General features: G+C 36.9%; 2 protein-coding genes across 6 annotated transcripts in view; one reads left to right on the top strand and one right to left on the bottom strand.

Annotated features, from left to right (window-relative positions):
• Dlc90F (dynein light chain 90F) overlaps positions 1-16,051 on the bottom strand; it is a 65,245-nt gene extending 49,194 nt beyond the window's left edge. The window contains exons 1-2 of one of the 2 annotated variants that reach the window (XM_090412140.1): positions 15,926-16,051; positions 15,620-15,811 (exon numbers count right to left, since the gene is read on the bottom strand). In XM_090412140.1, the coding sequence (XP_090268266.1) occupies positions 15,620-15,652 (33 nt within the window). In that variant the 5' untranslated portion in view covers positions 15,653-15,811; positions 15,926-16,051. Of the gene's footprint in view, positions 1-15,619; positions 15,883-15,925 lie in introns of those variants that run through there. The other variant, XM_090412139.1, reaches the window with a different exon arrangement.
• Positions 16,052-16,210: 159 nt separating this feature from the next.
• The window catches only part of LOC150094270 (protein DOP1A), a 613,349-nt gene continuing 607,190 nt past the window's right edge, over positions 16,211-22,369 (top strand). For 3 of the 4 annotated variants that reach the window (XR_016550242.1, XM_090412135.1, XM_090412137.1), the window contains exon 1: positions 16,221-16,349. The gene's annotated coding sequence lies outside the window, so the exon portion shown is untranslated. Of the gene's footprint in view, positions 16,350-22,369 lie in introns of all 4 variants that reach the window. The other variant, XM_090412136.1, reaches the window with a different exon arrangement.

The raw sequence follows: 22,369 nt of genomic DNA, 5'->3' as shown, positions 1-22,369 counted from the left end.
AGACCGGTCTACATATCAAATCATAGATCGAGATCCCACCAATTCACAAAAGAATAACGTGTGCAGTTACTGAACAATGTCACTTCCTGGCCAAAAGAAATTGTCAAAAAACTCAAACCCTTGCAAGTTAAAACACCCAGAATATATGGTGCTCCTAAAATACACAAACAAGGTACACCTTTGCATCCTATTGTAGATAGTATAAACAGTCCTACATATAAACTAGCTAAACATTCAGCCAAATTACTAGCCACTTACACAAACAATTCTCCCTCTTTTGTTAAAAATTCTACCCACCTAAAAAGTATTTTAGAAAACCACACCTTAAATAGTTCAGACCTAATGGCGAGTTTTGATATCGCCTCATTATTCACTAATGTACCACTGATTGAAACACTTAACAAAAATTTACAATTTCCCCCAGATAAATTTCAGCTATTTAAATTCACAGTACAGGTAGGTTATTTTACATGGAAAGGGAAAATATACAAACAATTAGATGGGACAGCTATGGGTCCCCCCCCTTAGCCAACTTCTACATAGAACATCTGGAAAAACTAGCTATCAACACAGCCACTCTCAAACCTGTCTCTGGCTACGCTATGTTGATGATGTGGCCACATGGCCCAGGCACATTGAATACATTTTTAGTGCATCTAAATAGCCAGCACCCTAAAATCCACTTTACAATGGAACTAGAAGCCAATGACTGCCTGCCCTTTCTGGACACACTGATTACATGTCTTCCAGAAGGTTCCTTATCATTTCGGCTTATAGAAACCCCCCCCCCCACACACACACACAGGGAGATACTTACACAAACAATCATACCATCACCCCTTCTCAACAATATGGTATCTTAAAAACACTAACCCATAGAGCTAGAGCAATCTGTTCCAATAACATTGCTTTCACTGCTGAACTTTCTCACCTAAGTCACACCTTCTTAACCAATGGTTATAATCCCCCCATAAGATAGATAACATACTAAATGCTACCCAGAAATCCCCTCTATCTACCACAGAAGGCTATAACAAAACTATCACCATCCCATACATTAAAGGCGCATCGAAAAGATATCTAGGGTGCTTAACAAACACCAACTGTGCACCGTATTTAAACCTTATGTGAAATTAGCAACTCTCATCCTTTCACCTAAGAACAAATGCACTCCTTTATCACATCCAGGAGTCTATGAAGTGCCCTGTTCTTGTCATCAAGCCTACTACGAACAGACAGGAAGAACTGTGGACATCCGCCTCAGTGAACACTATTGTTTAATCCTTCATCAAAAGTGTAAGCAAACAAAGTTTTTGAGTGAAGTATCCTCACACACAAACTTCATTTGCTTCCAGACAGGTACAGGATTAAACAAGAATATAATGTTTTGTGAAAGTTTAATTTAATAGTTATCTTTTCTGGGCACACTAATCACATATCTTCCCAATGGCACTCCTTTTTTCTTAGTTTACAAAAAATCTATTCACATACACTAACCCCCCACCCAAACAACATGGTACTATCACTATCAAAACCCTTGTTAATAGGGCCTCCAACCTCTGTACCAACCAGGCTTCCCTCATAGATGAACCTTCCTTTATTCAATGTACTCTCCTGTTTAAGCTAAAATGAAAAAAAAAAAAAAGTTGAGAGGATCACATCCCCTCAACATATAGATTATAATAATAATACACCATGCAGCACTCAAGGAGAACATCCTAATCTTTCTTAAAAGAAAAATATTCAACAGTTGTATGTATACTTCCAGTCATGACATATAGAAGTGAAACGTGGACTTGGACTAAAATCTTGATCAACAAGTTGAGGATTACCCAGAGGAAAAAGTAAAGATCATTATTTGGTATTACTATTCTAGATAGAAAGTGCAATACTTGGATCAGAGCTTAGACTAGGGTGAAAGACATTGTAACAGCTATGAAGGATCCAAATGGCAATGGGTAAAGTCATATTGCAAAAAGTAGCACTCAAAAATGGACAAAGTTGATATCAGAATGGTATCCCAGAGGTGGAAAGAGCCATCTCTGGGACCATTTCTACAGGAAGACCAAAGAGACAGTGAGAGGATGAGATTAAAGAGATGCTGGAACTCAGTGGCACAGAAAAGCTCAAAACAGAACTGAATGGAGGACTTTGGGGGAGGCCTTCATCCTGCAGTGAACAGAAAATGGCTGATGGTGAAGAAGAAGAAGAATAATGCACATTTTAAAGATAGAGCAGGTGAGATTTCATGCATTATTATACTTTAAGGAACTTTCTATGAAGCCAAGTTTGGCATGACAGACTGACAAAGCTAACATATTAAAGGGAAGATGAGACAGCAGTAAAACTGAAAGAGTTCATAGAAGAACCCAATGAAAGAGACCAAACAGCAAAATCTGAAGAAAAAATTGATTGATTCAGGCAGGAGGAACATGATGACATTGTCTGAAAGAGCTGTCTGAATTCCTATTTTCAGAAGATAAATAATACTGCCTGAAGATGACAAGAATGAGATGAAAACTGGAAGATAAGGATATTCTGAATGTCTGGAGCAATACCTTGGAAAAATAATTAAATTAGATAAACAGATAGAAAAAATATTCATGAGAAAAGATAGAAAACATTCATATTCATAATCAATACTTGAGGCAGAAATAGCTATCAGAACCTGAAATGTAGAAAGATAGCTGGAGTAGATATCTGACCAGAAATGGTCAGATATCTACTCCACAGCTTTCCAGTGGATTATTCTGCACTATATTATTCTGAAAGCTTGTTCAGATGGTTGAATTCTGAATGACCTGAGTAGATAGAACTTACTTTAAACTGCAGAGGAATTTCCCTATTGAATGTTACAGGTGAGATCTGAGAAGAGACTAAGAAAAACTGCAGAAAAGAAACTTAGGTTAAGACAAATAAGGACTGTGATGATTAGATTTTCTCTAAGACAAACAGTTTTCTAGAGATACAAAATATTTCAATTTTGTAGCTCTGGAAAAAAACATACAATAAGATATCATGAGAAAAGCTGTTCAAAATCACTACCCTTTACACTGTACAATTGTAGTGATTTTGAACAGCTTTCCAAGCAAGCAGCTAGAACTGAAGGAACTACAGGGGATGGTTTTCAAGTAAAATTAAGTGTAAGAGAAAAGTGCATCAATCTCCAATGTTATTAATAATCAATGTGAATCACATTACGAAGGAAAGTGGCATTAAACATTACATCACAACTGGAGAGCTGGGAACGCAGTTCTTTATTTCATGAAATGGTGTTATACACCTAAACTGAATAAGTGCTATAACAAATTTGATATGAAAATGAGCAATATAGTAAAACTCCGACTCATGATGAATGGTAAAGCTGGTGAAAGTCTTGATCATTACGCAGAATGAATGCTCGCTGAAATTAAACTCATAGCTCTTTTTTGCAATGCAGATGACCTATTATACTATAGTATATGATCTAACTAGAAAATTATATTTGCTTGCAAACACTAATGTTGTACTTGTTCTCTCACTTCGGGCACATTAAAAAAAAAAAAATGGATACCACTCGGCGGAAACTTTGCTAAAAGAAGTCCTAAGCGTCGTCTGCTTCCGTTGTTACGACTGCCGCACCTCCTCGCCACCAGTACACAGTTTAAAGAGAATTCGCAAGTCTTCGTGACAAAAATCCTTACACCTCCCTTTGGGGGAAGCACATCCGTCACATGAGTGTCGATGTTGCATCTAAAAGAAAACTCAGGCGAGTAATTGACTCTAAAATACAAGAAATGAGGTAAGAGCTTTATGGTGCGATGCAGCTCCCACAAACAAACAAAACAAAAAAAAAAACTATATAATCATCATTAACTAAACATCATTAAGAAACAAGCCAATAACATTAATTAATTATATCAGTTTTTAATCTGGTAAGGGTATCGGCGTTACCATGACGACTACCCTTTCTATATGTAACGGTCATATTATAACGTTGTAGGGCTAAAGCCCATCAGGACAACTTGGCACCATGAGGGGCACTTTTAGTTAGATAGGTCAGAGGGTTATGATCTGAAATTACCTGCATTTCAGCACCAAATACCCATGTGTCAAACTTTTTCAACGCCTCCAAGACACAAAAAGCTTCCCTTTCAATGGTTGACCATTTCATTTGACAGGAATTTAGTTTCTTACTGAAGAAAGCAATGGGCAATTCTTTTCCTTGTTCATTGTTTTGAGCTAAGCATGCGCCAATTGCTGTTGCTGATGCATCCGTATACAACTGGAACGGCTTGTCGAGATCTGGAGTATGCAAAGAAGGCATTTTTATAAGCTCTTCTTCGAGTTTTGTAAAAGCTTCATCAGCATCAGTAGTCCAAGGAATATTGTTTGGGACACTTTTCTTAGTTATATTTGTCAGTGGTAATACAATTTGGGAGAATCGTGGTATGTAGTCACGGTAGTAGCTAGCCAGCCCAAGTAGACTTCTTACTTCCTTCTTTGTCGCTGGTGTCGCTAAACCTTTTATAACCTCGATCTTCTCTTGGTCCGGGGAATGTTGACCGGATCCAATCAAATGACCTAGGAACTTCACTTGATTTTTCCCGAATTTGCATTTTTCTAGGTTTACTGTTAAACCCACCTCTCTTAATGTTTTGAAGATTTCATCTATATGGGTGAGATGTTCAGATCATGTTTTAGAAAATATAGCCAAATCGTTGATATAAGATCGGCAGTATGCCTTATGAGGAGCTAGTGCTTTATCCAATGATTTCTGGAATGTATTTCCGGTGTTCTTCATTCCAAACGGTAAGACGTTCCATTGATAGTGACCAGAATGTGTCATGAATGCAGTGAAGGGCTTTGCTTCCTTTTCCATAGGGATTTGCCAATATCCCTTGGTGAGGTCAACTATAGTGATAAATCTTGCTTGTTCTACCTCAAATAATAAATCTCTAGCTATTTTCATTGGATAAGCATCTGGAATAGTAAAACTATTTAGCAATCTAAAGTCAATGCATAGTCTGACACTTCCATTTTTCTTAGCCACACAAACCACGGGATGAGCCCATTCACTGACACTTGGCTCAATGAGACCCATATCTAACAGTTCTTTGACTTGTCGATCTACTTCCTTTTGTAGAGTGATTGGCACCCTATAGGGTTTGATTCTCTTAGGGGAACAGTTCTCTGCAACTTTGATGGAGTGTCCGTCAACTTTGGCATGACCAGGTTTGGAACTAAAAACATCTGCATATTTCCGGAGGATGTCAAAAAGTTCTTGTTTTTGTTCTCCCGTCAAGAGAGCTTTCATATCCTCAAGGTGTTTCCTAATATCTTCGACTGATTTATTCATCTTGTCAGCGGGTGCATAGTGGAGTGTTCCGAAATCTTCATCTAGCTCGAAAACTAGACCGACATGATTAATTCTTTGAATATATGGTCGAAGCTTATTTATGTGGAGCTCCCTGATACTTCCATCCTTCATCTCAACCTTCGCAGAATGTGGTCTAGTAAGTTGGACAACTGTAACAGGTCCTGTCCAAGTATTTAGAAGCTTATGAGAGGATGAAGGTAACAATACTAAAACCTTTTCACCAACAATGAAGGATTTTTCTTTGGAACGAAGATTATATCTGGAGGAGTATTGTTCTTGAGACCCTTTGGCGTTCTCGGATGCAATTTCATGAGCTTTTCTTAGATTTTCAAGAAGCTCTTGTAAATAATTTTCAATCAAGCGAGAGGCAGTGGTTGGGATGCCTCGTCCACCAGTCCAAATTTCCTTTAACAAAGATAAGGGGCCTGGGGGTAATTTTCCATATGCCATCTGGAAAGGTGATAACCCAGTAGTGCTATGTGGTACTTCTCGGTATGCGAATAGAAGATAGGGAAGATGTAAATCCCAGTTTCTTCCATGCTTCTGTATATTCTTATTCATCATCTCTTTTAAAGTTCTGTTCCAACGTTCGACAGCGCCCATACTCTCAGGATGTCTTGGAGTGGAAAAACGTGGAGCTATGCCTAGCAGATCTTCAAAAGCTTGAGTGAGTTTAGATGTGAAATTCGTACCTTGGTCGGTACAGACCATTTTAGGAAATCCCGTCTGAGTAAAAATCCTCATCAGAACATTATATGTAGTTTTGGCACTTATTTCCTTGACAGGTATGGCTTCGGCCCATCTAGTGCATAAATCAACAGCACATATTATGAATCGATGTCCTCTTCCCAATGGAGGTTCTAACGGTCCGACACAATCTACATTCCATACCTCAAACAGAGTTTCTGGTCTGACGATAGGTCGTATGGGGATTCTATCTCTATATGTAGCAGTCCTTCTCATTTGACATTCCTTGCAGCTTTCGCAATATTTTTTCACATCTTGTTTAATGGTAGGCCAAAAGAATGAGTATTTGATTCGCTGACGGGTTTTCTTTTCGCCGAGATGGCCAGCAAGAGGGATTTCATGCGCCATCTTTAAGACATTTTCTCGTTTCACACACGGTAGCACTACTTGTCTAATATTCTTGCCACAAATATGTTCGTTATAAAGCAGAACCCCATTGTCAAACGCATAGGCATTTTTCTGCCTTTTTGCCAATTCAAAACACCTTCGGAGCGTCTCATCATCCTCTTGAAGTTTGCCGAATTCGAATTTTGTTTTTTCTGGTATACACTCATTTTCTGCACCTGGTGGGGACTCTACCGTACTGACTGCCAACGCTGTACTGGTTATTTTCGAAGGCATGTCTTCGTCTTCATCATCTTCTGACCGTTTATCACTTAAATCTTTTGATTTTAGAACTGGTGTCTCCCAATGATGACTACTCTCATGTAGCTCGACGCTTTCAACCAGTATTTCATAGGCAGAGGAGCTCAGTAGCAGATCGGTAACCAGTCTTCTTGAGACGGCACATGTGACTGGAACATTACCATGTAAATTATCATCAATTTTCATTTCAAAAATTCTCAAGGGTGTTATTCCATTTCCTCCGAAAGCAAAAGATATTTCTATCTTACTTTCTCCATCATGGGGCGTATCTGCCACTAAATCTTCGCGCACTACCGATATTTGCGCTCCCGTATCTATTATTCCATTTAAAACCCTACTTCCGCATTTGATTTTGACGACCTTCAAATCATCTACGTTTCGACCAATGTCCACTGATTTGGATACTGGAATGGAAATTTTGGCAGTCAACACACCTGATTTATTGTCATCCCCAGTGGTAGACGCTTGAATTAGGTTACTGTGTGCTGTAGCAGGAGTACCTTTTGGCCGACTATTTTTCATACAAAACTTGGCGATATGACCTTCCTTTCTACAAGTAAAACAAGTTGGTTTGTAGTGAGGCTTGTATGAATCATCAATTCGCTGCGGCTGGTACCATCTCGGTGGACTTTGAGAGGGAGATAATAACTTATTCTTGAATGTTCGCTCAGCAGGTGGAGTATAAGGTCTAAACTTTTCAGTAACCTTGTCCTTCGGAATAGCTCCAATGGGCTTCCTTGATGTACTACGAACACTGTCGTATTCGTCCAATCTGTCAGCCAACTTGGTTGGAGAAACGAATTTTGTCCAGTCATCAAAGAGATGTTCTCTCACTTGATGTGGTACTTTCTTCTTCAGTTGATCCGTAATAATTAGATCTTTTAACCCTTCGAAATCCTTGATATCAAGGCCACCAATCCACTCTTCGAAATAATTAGTTATTTCATAACAGAAATCCCTAAAAGATTTTTCAGCAATCTTTTGGCATCACAAACTTTTTTCTGAAACTTTCAGGATTCAGTCTAAATCTCTTTAGTAGAATTGTTTTAATATATTCATAATCTTCAAATTTTCTTCTGACTCTCTACCAATTAAATGGACAATCTCAAATGGTAACAAAGTCAAGAGACATGATATCCAGTCTTTAACATCTATTTTGGTTCTCTTAGCTTGTCTTTCAAACAGGGATAGGTATATCACAATGTCATCCTCTTGTAATCTAAACCTAGGCATTAGCTTAATTAGTTCAAGACAATATGGTTTATTGTCACTGGATACTGGAGTTGAGGTTGGTTGAACACGCGCTTCAATTTCCAGTTTCTTCAACTCGAACTCCATTTGTTCTCTTTTCTGTTGGGCTCCCAATTCATCTTTCCGGCATTGGGCTTCTAGTTCTTCCTTCCGCCATTTAGCTTCTAATTCTTCTTCATCAGTTCTTCCTCGAGTCTGGTACTAATAATCGTCTCCAACATCCCTTTAACAAATTCTTCTTCATAAAATTTACTTCCCGTAATAATCATTTTAAGATCTATCACTTTCATTTCAACAGTTGGCTTCTCTCCCAATTCTTCAGCCAATTTACGTAAATCTTCCTTTCTACCTTTGGTTAAATAAGCCATGGTGCTTAACAATAACTCTCTTACTGATAAAAAAAAATCATCCTTAAACAGGAATCAATTGCGATTTTTTTTTTTTTTTAAATGCCCAAAAAGAGATGTATATATTTGGCGATTATGGGACTCGTAACTAAATTCAACATATCATTTGTAAACATAAATAAATCTTACAATATTATCAGATAAAAAAAAAACTTCAACTACACAATTTACTACACTTTCAAATACACAAAAAAATCGGTAAATGCAGAACAGAACAAAATAAATTTAAAATGAAAAAAAAAAAAAAAAAAAACTATTCTGATTTATCTTGGATGAAAATATAGCTGGAACACTGGCGTGTTTTTCTTTTATCCAAACTATTGTACTACTGTTCCAGGATGGAACAAAATTTGAATACTGATGTATTCTTTCTCTGGCGAGAAATCAAAACTACTACTGTTCCAGGATGGAACAAACTCCGAACGCCATTTTTTTTTTTGTTTTGTATTAAAACAGACTTTCGCCCAAATAATCAAAATAGAACTCTAAAACATGGGAGCACGCATTTACATAATGAATTGCTCTCACCTTGTAGATCCTGTCGACTGCGCCAGTAAAACTCGGACTCGTGATGAATGGTAAAGCTGGTGAAAGTCTTGATCATTACGCAGAATGAATGCTCGCTGAAATTAAACTCATAGCTCTTTTTTGCAATGCAGATGACCTATTATACTATAGTATATGATCTAACTAGAAAATTATATTTGCTTGCAAACACTAATGTTGTACTTGTTCTCTCATTTCGGGCACATTTAAAAAAAAAAAAATGGATACCACTCGGCGGAAACTTTGTTAAAAGAAGTCCTAAGCATCGTCTGTTTCCGTTGTTACGAATGCTGCGCCTCCTCGCCACCAGTACACAGTTTAAAGAGAATTCGCAAGTCTTCGTGACAAAAATCCTTACAAATATAAATTATGAAAACTATGAAATTAGGTAGCAACATTTAAAGCACCAATACTTGGATCAGAATTCAGACTAGGGTGAGAGACATTTTATAACAGTCATGAAAGATCCAAATGGTAATGGGTAAGTCATATTGCAAGAAGTAGAACTAAAAATGGACAAAGTTGGTATCAGGAAGCTACAATGGTGTTGTCAACAGATATCTATAGAAAAAGAAATGTTTTGGCTATTCAGGCAAACGTTTTTAGTGAAGGTGGCAAATTTTATTCATTTGGCTTCCACCCATACTGGCTTTGATGGATATGGTTGTTATTATTATCAGACCTTCCAAAGATCACTGAACTGTGCCTTGAAACAATTCACAGTTTCTGCACTCACCACACATTCATGCAATGCATTCTGTTCACCAATCACTCTCCACACAAAGAACCTGCTTCTCACCCTGCTCACATCCTCCTTATACAGCTTCCATTTCAATTTCTACCTTGCCATCCTTTATTCTTCGAAATATCTTCTCCACATTAATCTGGTAACAACCCCTCACCCACTTACATGTCTCAATCATATCGCCTCTTCTTCTATTCACAAGGTTCCGTAAGTTGCCCCCCCCCCCCATCTCTCCTCATATCAGACATTCCATAGACCTGACACTAATACAGTAAATCTTCTCTGGACTTCTCCAGCACATCCTCATCCCCCTGAAAACAAGGCGACCAAATCCTTGCACAGTAGTCCATGTGGCCTGACCAAAACTTATACAGGGGAACCATGGCCTCTTTGCTTCTGCATTTCAATGTCTTCCTCATTATTGCCATAATCCATTGGAATTTACAATTTTAGCAATTCAACCTGTAAACTTCAAATCTCTGTCCACCATAACTCCCAGATCTCTCATCTCCTCTGCCTCCTTCAAAATTTCTCCATTAATTGTATACTCTGCATCCCAAACTTGCCTACCAAATTTCAAGACCTTGCACTTTGCAACATTAAACTGGCAGCTCCAATCATTTGTCCACTCACATAGTCTATTCAGATCCTGCAAGGCCACAACATCTGCTCTACATCTCACAGCCCTTTCCAACTTTGCGTCATTGGAGAACAGCTGCACATCTCCAGTTAAGCCAGTCCAAAAACAGATCCCTGTGGCACTCTTCCCACATACAACCTGCTGATACCTATGTGACAGCCAATCAGCTATGCCACTTACTAGTCTGTACCTAATCCCATATGTTTCAGTTTAGCTACCAGCTTGTCACGTGGCAGTCTATCAAAGACCTTTGAAAAATCCAAGTACACCACTGTATATGTATCTCCTTTATCAAATGAGTTTGTGACCTTGTTGTAATATGTAAGCAGACTGCAGAAACATGACCTTCCCCTAACAAACCCATGCTGACCATTATAAAGAATACTGCTATTATCAATCCACTTCTGAAGGCTAGTCCTCATCAATTTCTCTGATACCTTAACAACAATAACCCCATACACACAGATTGGTCTATAATTTGTAGCATCTTACCTTCCCCACCCCCACACACACCCTTTGTGAAGTGGAATAATTTCCCCCACCTTCTGTTAATTTGGGACCTGCCCTGTCACAAGACTCATGTTAAATAGTTGTGGCAAAGGTGCCACTAATTCAGTAGAAAATCCCTCAATACACATGCCAATATACTGTCAATCCTACTACCTTATTAACATCAAGTTTACTTAATTCCTCATATACTTCTTGCTCATTCACCAGTCCCTCCACCATCATACATTCTACACTCCAGCTTCTCCTGTTGCCTTCAAGAGGATGAAATACACCGATAAACTGATCATTGAATAATTCAACTATCTCCTCCACATTGGTTACAAATCTGCCAGTGTCATCAGCTAGCATCACTTTCCCATAGTCATTTTTCCTTCTACTTGCAACATATCGAAAGAACTCACTTTGGCGAATTTCTTCTCATATTCCATTTTTGTTCATCACCATCAAATTCCTGCCATGTACTCTCAATGGGTGTATAGGATATGATAGTACTACATGAAAAATTTACATCATTACTAACTTCCTATCTAAAATTTTCCTCCGAATCAGTCTGTTACTTGTCAAGACTCCAACATTATCAGATCTTATATTTCTATCGTCTAAGGCACTTTGTACCATATCAATCCACCTATATCTTGATCTTCCTCTGGGTCATTTTCCTGCCAACCTGGCAGAGAACAATTGTTTTGCTATCTTTCCTCACCCATTCTGTTTAAGTGACCCCACCTGAGATTAGCTCTGCTAAAGCATTCCTGGATGCTGACAATGTCAAGTTGTTTCCTAATCCTCATTTTTAATATGATATGCCATTGATGTCATCTGTTCACGCCTCTAATCTTTCTCAGGACTCTCATATTTGTGGTCTCTAGTCTTTGGTCAAGTGTTTTACTTCTGACCCAGCTCTCAGATCCATAAGTTAAAACTGGTTTGAACATTGTCTTGTACATAGCTAATTTAGTGTTTCGACTAATTTCTCTCTTATTCCATATGAATTTATCCAGTTGACTTCCTATCATACCAGCTTTGTTGATTCTGTTGTCTATTTCCATATTTAGTTTCTTCACTACCATCTTCACTAAAAATCGTGCCTAAGTAGCTGAAATGTTTTACTTGTTCCACTGGTTCTCTGTTCATAACGCAGTTGATATTTTCAACGACTCTGCCTATTTTCATTGTGTTTGTCTTTTTATTGCTGACCTTCATACCATATATATTACAACAGTTATTCACTTTAGTCAGGGAATATTGCAGACTTGTAGTGGATTTATTTAGAAGCATAACATTGTCCGCATAATACAAAGAGCTGACATTAACATCTCCAATTTTGATATCATGTAAACATGATATACCACTTTCCTTCATAATGTGATCCGCATAGATAATGAATAACAGAATGGATAATATACATCCTTGTCTCACACCAGATTTAACATTAAACCATCTTCCTTCACTTATAACTGCTGACTTACAAATAGAGACTCAAATAAAGACTAAGTATTGCTCGATATAATGCCCCACTGTCACCATATAACTGTAGCTTATTGAATAGCTTCTCTCTTGGCACCTTTTCATATGCCTTTTCCAGATCGACAAAACTTAAATACAGATCTTTGTTACATATCCATTTTTGTTGACCTTATCAATCGAGTCACTTTTCTGGTCAGCTGCTTGTACTCCTCATGCAACTGTTTATTACCAACATTCATCTTGTGATGCCACCACAGTGCTGCCTTCTTTCAGATTTCATGATTAATCCTTGTCATTCATCCATTTTACTCCTAACTTGTTTAGCTTTTTCACTTTTGGAATACACTCAGGCATTGCTGCTGTTAAATGACTCTTGATCAATGCCCAAAAAGCGTCTATATCCTTCCCACTCAACCTCTTCTTTCCATGCTATAGCTCCAAGTTGTCTCCTAAGCTTTCCATAATCACCAGCCCTGTAGTTCCACATATATCCCTTCTTTATAGAAGTGATCATGTGACTGGTTGCAACACGTGATCACTTCATGATTACTCTCTCTCTCGAACTGGGGTAAAATTAGGCATTCTATTCACAATATATCCTCTGATGTTATAACAATATCTAAGACTCTTAACTCCATGTGCCTTCCATTATATACTGCCTAAGATTGTTGTCCCTTTAGAACTCAAAAAATTTATTCTCCTTATTCCCTAATGCTATCTCTGCATTCCAATCAATATTGCCATAGTTGAAATCACCCATTGCTTGCTCACTAAGCGAAGTTAACAACATTTTTGTCTCCACCTTCTACATAGCCTGGCATGTAGCAACCCCACCAAATATCTCATTCTATCAACTTTCACTTCATACCATACTGTTTCAAAACCATTGTCACTTTTTTTTCTTTGTATCTCAACTTTGTGCAGACATAATTCCCCTGCTATTATCAGTAGCACTCCCCCTCCCTTCTTGCCTTTCCTATCTTCATGAAAAACATCATATACCCCTCCCCATTTCTATTCCTGTCAAGATGTCATTCTCATCCCGCCATGTTTCACTTATTCCAACTATTTTTAGGTTCATATCACATAGACTCAGTCAATGAAACAATTTCATCTCCCTTATTTCTGACACTCCTGAAATTTGTATATAAGCTTAACTATTAATTTCTAGCCAGTCCTATTCATGTTGTCCCCACCCCTGTGACTTCTCCCCACCTGCTCATCTTTTGCCCCAGATCAGTTGACTCCCAGACTCAACCCTCCTACATAATCCTGGCCATTCAATTCCATTCCATTCCTATGCTGACCATCCACATATGTGTATTCATTGCCACTTTGAGAACCCACTCTCCTTACACCATGTCTCCCTGGCCCATCCCGTTTCCCTGTCTAACTTGCTTTCCTGTTGTCACATTCTATTCACAACCACATCAGTCTCACCTAGTTCACTCTCCTGCTCATTCACATCATCTTTGATTTTCAATGATACCTTGTTTGCATCCCTCATTACACTTCTCTCCAGCAGCAACCTTCCCGAATGACTCACTAAAAAAAAAAAAAACATGCAGATGCAGTCAATCACTCTTCTACAGCTCCATTCATCCCTCAAACTCATCCCACACATTCACAAACTGTATTTCTTCTCTTCACACATTTCTGCTATTCCATTCAAGATCTTTGCTCTCCACCATAACTCATCATGTCATACCTGGGCAACACACAAACTACCCTTCCTACCACACTGTTGTCTTTAACTCTCCTCAATCTGCTGATATCCATTCTCACATTCTTCATATGCTCAACCAAATCATTCATCCCAACTACAACCACTAGGTCTCCTGTACGCTTACAGCCAGCAAAGGTTGGTCGATTGGTAGAGCCTCTGCTACTAATAGCTCGCAAAAAGTTAAGCAAGTTTGAGCGTGATTAGTAGTTGGAAGGGGAACAATCGTTCGATGCTGTTGGCACACTCTCCCTCGATGAGTCTTTGGACTCCCTGGAGGTGTCACATAATAATAATAATAACATTATATTCTCAAATCAGTCATCCAGTTCATTTTCTCTCCTGGAAACTGGAAAGCATACCTTGTACATCCTCTCCTCCACCACACTTTTTATGATAGATTCTCCATATAGTGCTATTCTTGAGTCATTCACTAGTTTTTTTTCCTCTTTACTTTCTTTCTTTTTATTCTTTCACTCTTTGCTTTAAGTAACATATCCACCATATGTTACTTAAAGCAAACAAGAGGAAACCTTTTCTTTTATTTCTAACATGGTTGTAGAGTCTATAATTTGTCTAAAACAAACAAAAGGAAAAGTTATCATATCGGGGCTGCTGTTTGATGCAAAAAGCAGAAATGTAAGAAGAAAAAGAACATTGATAAATACCTTATAAATGAATGTCAATGAGTAATCAAAGAATCAATTAATGTACGTTTTAAAATACATTAATTAACCGAACACATTAATAATAAAAAACTTTTTTTTTTTTAATCCAGTAACACTTATTAAATTTACATTCTTCTCAGTTAATCTTCATGCTATACAAACAGAATTAGCAATATATTTAATCTGCATATACATACAGTGAAAAGTGCATAATCATGCTAAAGGCACAACTGAAAAACCTGTTTCATGATACCTTAATTTTATTCCTTTAAATGTTTAAATGGACTCAACTGGTGATGCCCAGAGTTAGTAATACATTTCACTGACTGTCTAAAAGTAATTATATATAATTTCTTGATATCAAAGACACATTTATCTAAAAATTTAAGTTAATGGAGAATAAGTAAACTAAATGTTTAAAGCTCTGCTACTGCACATGGGTGTTAATGACCCACCTTTTAATTTTTTATGTGGGGAGGTTGACATTTGAAAGATCACCACTCCTGTAAAAAGTTACTAACTGAATTGGTCGTTATAATAATAGTAATAATATCAGGAATCAGGAATGGTATCAGGAATAATAATAATTATTATTATTATTACTATTATTATCAAGAATCGGCAAATAAAACAACAACTGACAATTAATACGCTGGTTGATTTTAATTAATACCATAATTTCTCTATACACCAAATTTTGTATGTTTATACTGTAAGAAATGAGTTTTTAGCAATATATATATATATATATATATATATATATACATATACTTACATTGCGTATATAATGTATGCGCGTCTACCAAAAACTCAAGAAAAGGAATGAAATTTGAAACAAAATATTATGCGCTCTCAAAAAAAGATGGACATAATTAACATACTAATATAACTAATATATTATATTAACATACCTCTTCTACTGCAGTTGGCTGCTGTTCTTCCATATCATAAATAATATTTTTTCCCCGAATGCAATTTTATAAAATTATTTCCAATAATTTATCTTGAATATTTCAGTGTTATGCTTGAATATTTTACACACCTTTACGTAGGTCTTTAATAAAATCTATTTTTCTCTTAATGATTAAGGGATCCACAGACTGCTGAAAGAAAGAAAGTTTGATTCAAGGGATTACATAATCATTTGCACATAACTTTACATGAATAAATACATACAAAAGTAACACCAAAAAATAAATAATGAATGACATTACTACCTCGGCGATACTATGCAGAGCTAAGACACCCACCCCACCTGTTGTCAATTTTGGTGAAAAAGTTTCACAACATTGTGGATAGTCGTGAGTGACGGAATGTAATATTCAGGAAAATTTCAGAATAATATTTTTGTTAGCACGAACATAAAATAGTAATTCAGTAGTGTGGAATTAAGAAACTTGTTATGGAAGTTCTGATATACTATCGATCAACAATACTGAGCACTTGACTTTATTATGATACAAACAATCGTAATCCTTGTATGAATGAATACTGCAATATGTGTGAGCTCGAGTTTAGCTCAGAAAATATACACACGCCAGGAGTTGATTCCGGTAATTGCACTCTTCCTGCAAATTTAAAATCTAGGTGAAAATGTTACTTCCCCGACGTCCACATCAGTTAATCTTTATAGGAAAAAATGTAAGTACCGGATTAAATCACTATCTGATACAATTAACGATCGGAAATTATTTATAATGTTTTCACATCATGTACTGAAAATAATTATCCAGAGACAGGGATTATCAGAGTATAACAGTGATTAAAGAATATACGAATTTGTCATTTGAGTACTAATACCTGTCATTTGCACGAAAATGACATCTTTCTGTTGCTAGAAGTGCGTCGTTTTTTGTTTTTAACTCAAAAATATTGTATTTTTAATATTTTACTTTTTTATGGTAGACTGCTAATTGATTTGTAGTAAGAAAGAAATATATATATATATCGCAACCCCCTTTCCAAGTTGCTCAGCATATGGCCAATGTGTGTGTTGCAATCGTTTCCAAGTGACTCATCATTAACAAGTAAATATAGTGAAAATTAGGTTAGTATGGGCCAATACTGTGAAGAATGACTTTTGTAATTTTCCTATATGCACAATTTTTTTTTTTTTTCGTGATGCAAAACAGATTGAGAACAAGGAGAATGTGAGACTGGATATCAGGATATTGTTGAGAGTTAAAGATGACAGCGGGGTAGCAGAGGTGGGTAGTTTCTTTCTCACTATCTCATTTCAGTGGTTAGATAATGAGCAGAGATGATTTGCTTTTGTAGCTGTTTGAAGAGAAAGGAGTACAATTTTTGAATGTGTGGGCAAATTTAGAGGGACTGATGGAGATAACACATACTGAGTGTATTTAAATAGTTTTGATGTGAGTCGACTGGACAAGTTGTTCATAGAAGGAAAAGTAATGACCGCAGTGAATAGAAGATTCGAGGTAAGAGGTAATGTGGAAGAGCATGTGAGTGAAAAGGTGATTTGTGAGTAAGGAGAATTACAGGAACTCAAGGCCAAAATGGAAATGAAGGCAGTTATGGTGGACAGGTAGACACCTAGTAAGAAGTGTGGATGCAGGATGCAGAAGTGAATATTCGAGCCGAAAAGAAAGGAATGGAATGTGAAGGAAGAGTGTATGATCTCCTCTTTCCATCGTAGAAAAGGTGGCATTCGATGGAAAGAGGAGATCATATATCCTTTGCAGAAGGCTGCCAGGAAGAGTGTTTATTAATAAGAACAAACATAGATACTGGTTTGTACTTCTTGAAGATTTTTGAAATTGTAGACCTGAAATAAACAGAATTGGAATACTCAGTACTTCAGGGTTGCCAGAAGTAGGCTTGTAGGAGTCAAAATTTTCTGTATTTTTTTTTTTTTTGTTTGGAGAAGCCATTTTTTTGCATGATACATTAGATGCCATCATATCAAGTTCTAGTTTTAGATCCTGGTGGTTAGAGTACATAATGTGAGTTTGATTTAGCAAAGTTATGATGCCCTTTTTTGAGATCAGCAATGCACAGCATTCTGCTAATATGTAGTGACCAGTGAATGTAGGTTTCAGTAAACAGAGGTAGACTTCTTAGACATCTTACTCTCCACCAGATGGAGAATGGGAGAGTAAAATGTTTAAGGTCAATTTACTGTCCTTTTCTACTTCCATGGTGAAGTTTATATGGGGATGTAGAGTATCTTTGGGATTGGACCAAATGGCAAAATCATCATCCATGTAGTGTACCCAGAATGATGGTTGAATGTATGGAGAAGAGGACAGTTTCCTCTAAATGTTCAACATAAAAATTTTCAAGTGCCAGTGAGACTGGACTTCCCATTGAAATACTTGCAGTCTGCTTGTTGAGTTTATTTTTGCAGATAAATTAGCTGGAAGGTGTGACAAAGTTGAATAATCTGATTGTCAGGTGCGAAGCTTGCGATAACAAATGAAGGGAATCATCAAGATAAACATTTGTAAATAAGGATTTGATGTCAAAACTGACCATGTTATTTCTTCAACCAACTGACATTGTCAGTTGGTTGAAGAAATAAGTTTTTCACTTTAGTTAGAAAATATAAAGAGTTTTTGATGATTGAGTTGGAATTGCCAGTTTGAGAGCTTAAAAGTCGAGATAAGAATTTAGCTATTTGGTAAGTTGGGGAATCAGTGCAGTCAGATGGAGCAGAGTGGGGAAATGCCTTCTTTGTAGATCTGCAGAAGACCATTAAAACTGGGCATGTCAAGCTAAATGGATCTTTAATTTTTTTCATAGTATCTTCATCCAGGAGAAGTTCGGGGGTTTTTGAATAAAATTCTACATATTTTTTGTTACATGTGTAGATCTGCAGAAGACCATTAAAACTGGGCATGTCAAGCCAAATGGAGCTTTAATTTTTTTCATAGTATCTTCGTCCAGGAGAAGTTCAGGGGTTTTTGAATAAAATTCTATATATTTTTTGTTACGTGTGTAAGCCATGAAGTTATTTAAAAAAGTAGACGGCAATCTTTCAGTAATCAGCAGTATCCACGACAGCAGTGAATCTTCTTTTGTCAGCCATGGTAATGGTGAGATGGCTGTTTTGTCTTAGAGATTGTGAGCCTTAAATTTCTGCAAAAGAGTTATTAGAGATGGGATATTTGGCTTTTAGGAGTACAGAAGCAAATTTGTTGGCATCATTATTGATACGGTGGATAAATTTCATTCTGATTTTCAGAGGAAATCCAAATATGTTTTTTTTCGTTACTATTTGTGAAACTGTTGCCTCCATCTTAGATGATGACCTGTTAAATATAGTTTTATGTATCCAAATGTTCTCTCCACTGTTGGCAAAGTCCTCCTCAATTTGTGTTTTAATAAGCACAAATAGCAAACTCTCCCTTTGCTGAGCAGATACTATCATATATCAACCCTGATTAAAATGGGTGGTCAACATCTCTGAACATCCTGTAACTCAGAGATTCTCATTCTCTCCAAAGGGCATGATTTTGCAGTGGTTTAAAAAAAAAAAATTCCATGTTGGATTTCCGACACAACATAGGACGAAACTTTTTAACCCTCTCCAGTGATAATTAAAAGATTCATTCACTTTCAGTGCATTGAAAGTAATTTTTACTCAAAAAGTGTCACTTCCCATATATAATTTGATGCTTTTGATGTATTCATAATATATAAGATAAACCAAAAAAAAAAAAAAACTTATTTGTTTTATTCAAAATGTGCAAGATCCAATTTTCAAGTAAAGCACTGAGATGATAACATGTAATGATGTAACATGTGGATAGTGGTAATATGCAGATAAAGTGATTAAGTTATAGATGGTGGGTTCTGGTCAGCAGCACTGGAGCCAGCTTACACTGGCTGGTACGAGCTGGTTGTTAAATTTTCAAGAATTTTGCAAGTTGGTTGTTAAACTGATAATAGTTATAAACTATAGCACAGCAAACATACTCCAGTACACAATGCTTAACATTTGGGCAATAAGTTTATATATGGTAATCTGGAAAATTTGATGGCCTTTATGCATCTTTTCCCCAGCCTCCTTTCCAACACAGGTTGCTGTGTAGGGATTATCTCCACTAGCAATTTTACAGTAATATTATTTTTCAACAATCAACAAGACAGAAATGTAGAGTAGGTACCCTCCCTCAATGAGTCTGTGGACTTCCTAAGGTGTCACGTAATAATAATAATCTGCTTAATTTTGCCTGAAATGCTTCTTAAAATTCCCATGTTTGATGTCTGTCAAAGATTTTGCCTTTCTAGAATTGTTGTGAATCTAATAAGATCATAACCCTCAGCACAGAATTAAGCAGATATATGCTGATAATAGAATTTGTTTATACTTTGGGGGAAAGTTGTAATTCTCATAAAGGGAAACCTGTGGTCCTTTTTTTTTTAATTTAATTAATTAATTTTTTTTTATTAAGTAAGCCAATGGTTAAAAATTTACCAGCACACCCTTGGTTGGGGTAGAGAGTGCCTCCCATGATGAATCCTTGGAGGTGTTATTTAATAATAACATGTAGTGGCAACTCATTGCACTTGCTTCATTACCCAAAAGGAAGCTGGAAGTGTGATGTCCTAGAGCAGACACTAGTAAGAAGAACATGTAACTACAATAATAGCTATTAGAGGAAAAAAGAGGATTTTGGAACTTGATAATGGATTCTGTTTGATATCTTTCCTATAGGGGGAAAAACAAAAAACAAACAACAAAAAATACCATTTAAAAAGTTCAATTATTGTGTTACATTGATGGTTAGTAAGAAAAATAGTAAGGAAAGCAAAAGTGCAATATGAACAGAAATTAGCAAATCAGGCAAAGAAAAACCTTAGAGTTTTTTTTTAGATATGTGGCAAGTAGAAGGGAGAATGATCATGGTAAGATGACGATAATGGATGAAAATAGTAGAATGGTAATTACTGCAAAAGACATTGTTGAGGTATTCAGTGATTAATTTATCAGGGTGTTGTTTATTATTTTAACGGTATAATAGAACACAGAAACTAAGTAAATAATTAATTTATTAACTTGATGCTGATATTTCGCTGGTATTATAACCAGCATCTTCAGAGCACAAAAACACTGTTTGTCACAATACACGAGACTAAAACAACATGGTGTACTTAAACAAAATTGTAGCAGCAACACAAAGACTAAAGTCCTGATTTTGGCACCCTCTATCTGAAAAAAAAAAAAAAAAAAAAAAAAAAAAAAAAAAAAAAAAACTATCATATATTACTAGAGTCCTAGAAAAGTGCTGGTTTTTTCTTAATATGACTGTCTCCCAGATCTTCAGCAAGTTAATACAGCCATATTTGTTGAGATTTGGAGTGTGTTTTAGGGCTTCTGTTGCCTCTAAGAACAATCTCTCTGATTTATACGGGTTTCTGTGTAGTACTTTTGTGTTTTTCCAGTTGATCCTGTGTGCATGGGTATCCAGAGCATGGTCTGCTAGGCCCGACTTCCCATAATGATAATTCCGGACGTATCGTTTATGTTCGCTGATGCGGATATTCACAGTTCTTCCTGTTTGACCGTAGTAGGCTTGATTGCATGAGCAGGGTACTTGGTAGACTACTGGATGTGATAAAGGAGGAATGCTATCCTTGGGTGAGCGGATGAGGGTGGCTAATTTGCTACATGGTCTGAATGTAGTGCGTAGCTTATGTTTATTGAGAATTCTTGAGATCTTTTCGGATGTGCCTTTAATGTAAGGGATGGTGACTGTTTTGTCGTAGTTCTCTGTGGTGGATGGTGGGAGGGGTTTCTTAGGAGTGTTTAGTATTTTGTTTATTTTATGTGGATTGTAGCCGTTGGCCAAGAAGGTGTGGCGTAAGTGAGTCAGTTCAGCAGTAAGAGCCTTGTCATTGGAACAGATTGCTCTCGCTCTATGGGTTAGCGTTTTTAATATGCCATATTGTTGAGAAGGATGATGGTGTGATTGTTTGTGTAAGTATCTGCCTGTATGTGTGGGTTTTCTAAAAACTGAAAATGATAAGGAACCATCTGGGAGACGTGTGATGAGTGTATCCAGGAAGGGCAGACAGTTGTTGGCTTCCAGTTCCATAGTAAAGTGGATTTTTGGATGTTGGTTACTTAAATGTGCTAAGAATGTTTTCAATGTCTCAGGGCCATGTGGCCAAATAGCAAGCACATCATCAACATAACGTAGCCAAAGTGTTGGTTTGAGAGTGGCTGTATTGATTGCTTGTTTTTCCAGGTGTTCTATGTAAAAGTTGGCTAGGGGGGAGCCCATGGCTGTCCCATCAATTTGTTTGTATATTTTCCCTTTCCATGTGAAATATCTTGCATGTATTGTGAATTTGAATAGTTCAAATATATCAGGGGGGAAGTGTGACTTCAGTAGATTGAGGGTTTCTATTAGTGGTACATTTGTGAATAGTGAAGTGATGTCAAAGCTTACTATTAAGTCTGAGCTTTTTAGGGTAAGGTATTGTAAGATGCTTTTTAGGTGTGCTGAATTTTTGACAAAGGAGGGAGAATTGTTAGTGAGAGTGGCTAGTAGCTTCGCTAAATGTCTAGCCAGTTTGTATGTGGGACTATTTATACTGTCCACAATTGGGCGTAGGGGTGTGCCTGGTTTGTGAATTTTTGGTGATCCATAGATCCTCGGTGTTTTAACATGGAAGGGTTTGAGTTTGTT

This window comes from Typopeltis vanoorti, chromosome 22 (assembly GCF_054136105.1).
Source record: "Typopeltis vanoorti isolate ZY-2024b chromosome 22, IOZ_Tvanoo_1.0, whole genome shotgun sequence".
Classification (NCBI taxonomy): Eukaryota; Metazoa; Arthropoda; class Arachnida; order Uropygi; family Thelyphonidae; genus Typopeltis; species Typopeltis vanoorti.
The sequence above is the reverse complement of the archived record's forward strand: the minus strand, read 5'-3'. Positions and strand labels throughout refer to the sequence as shown.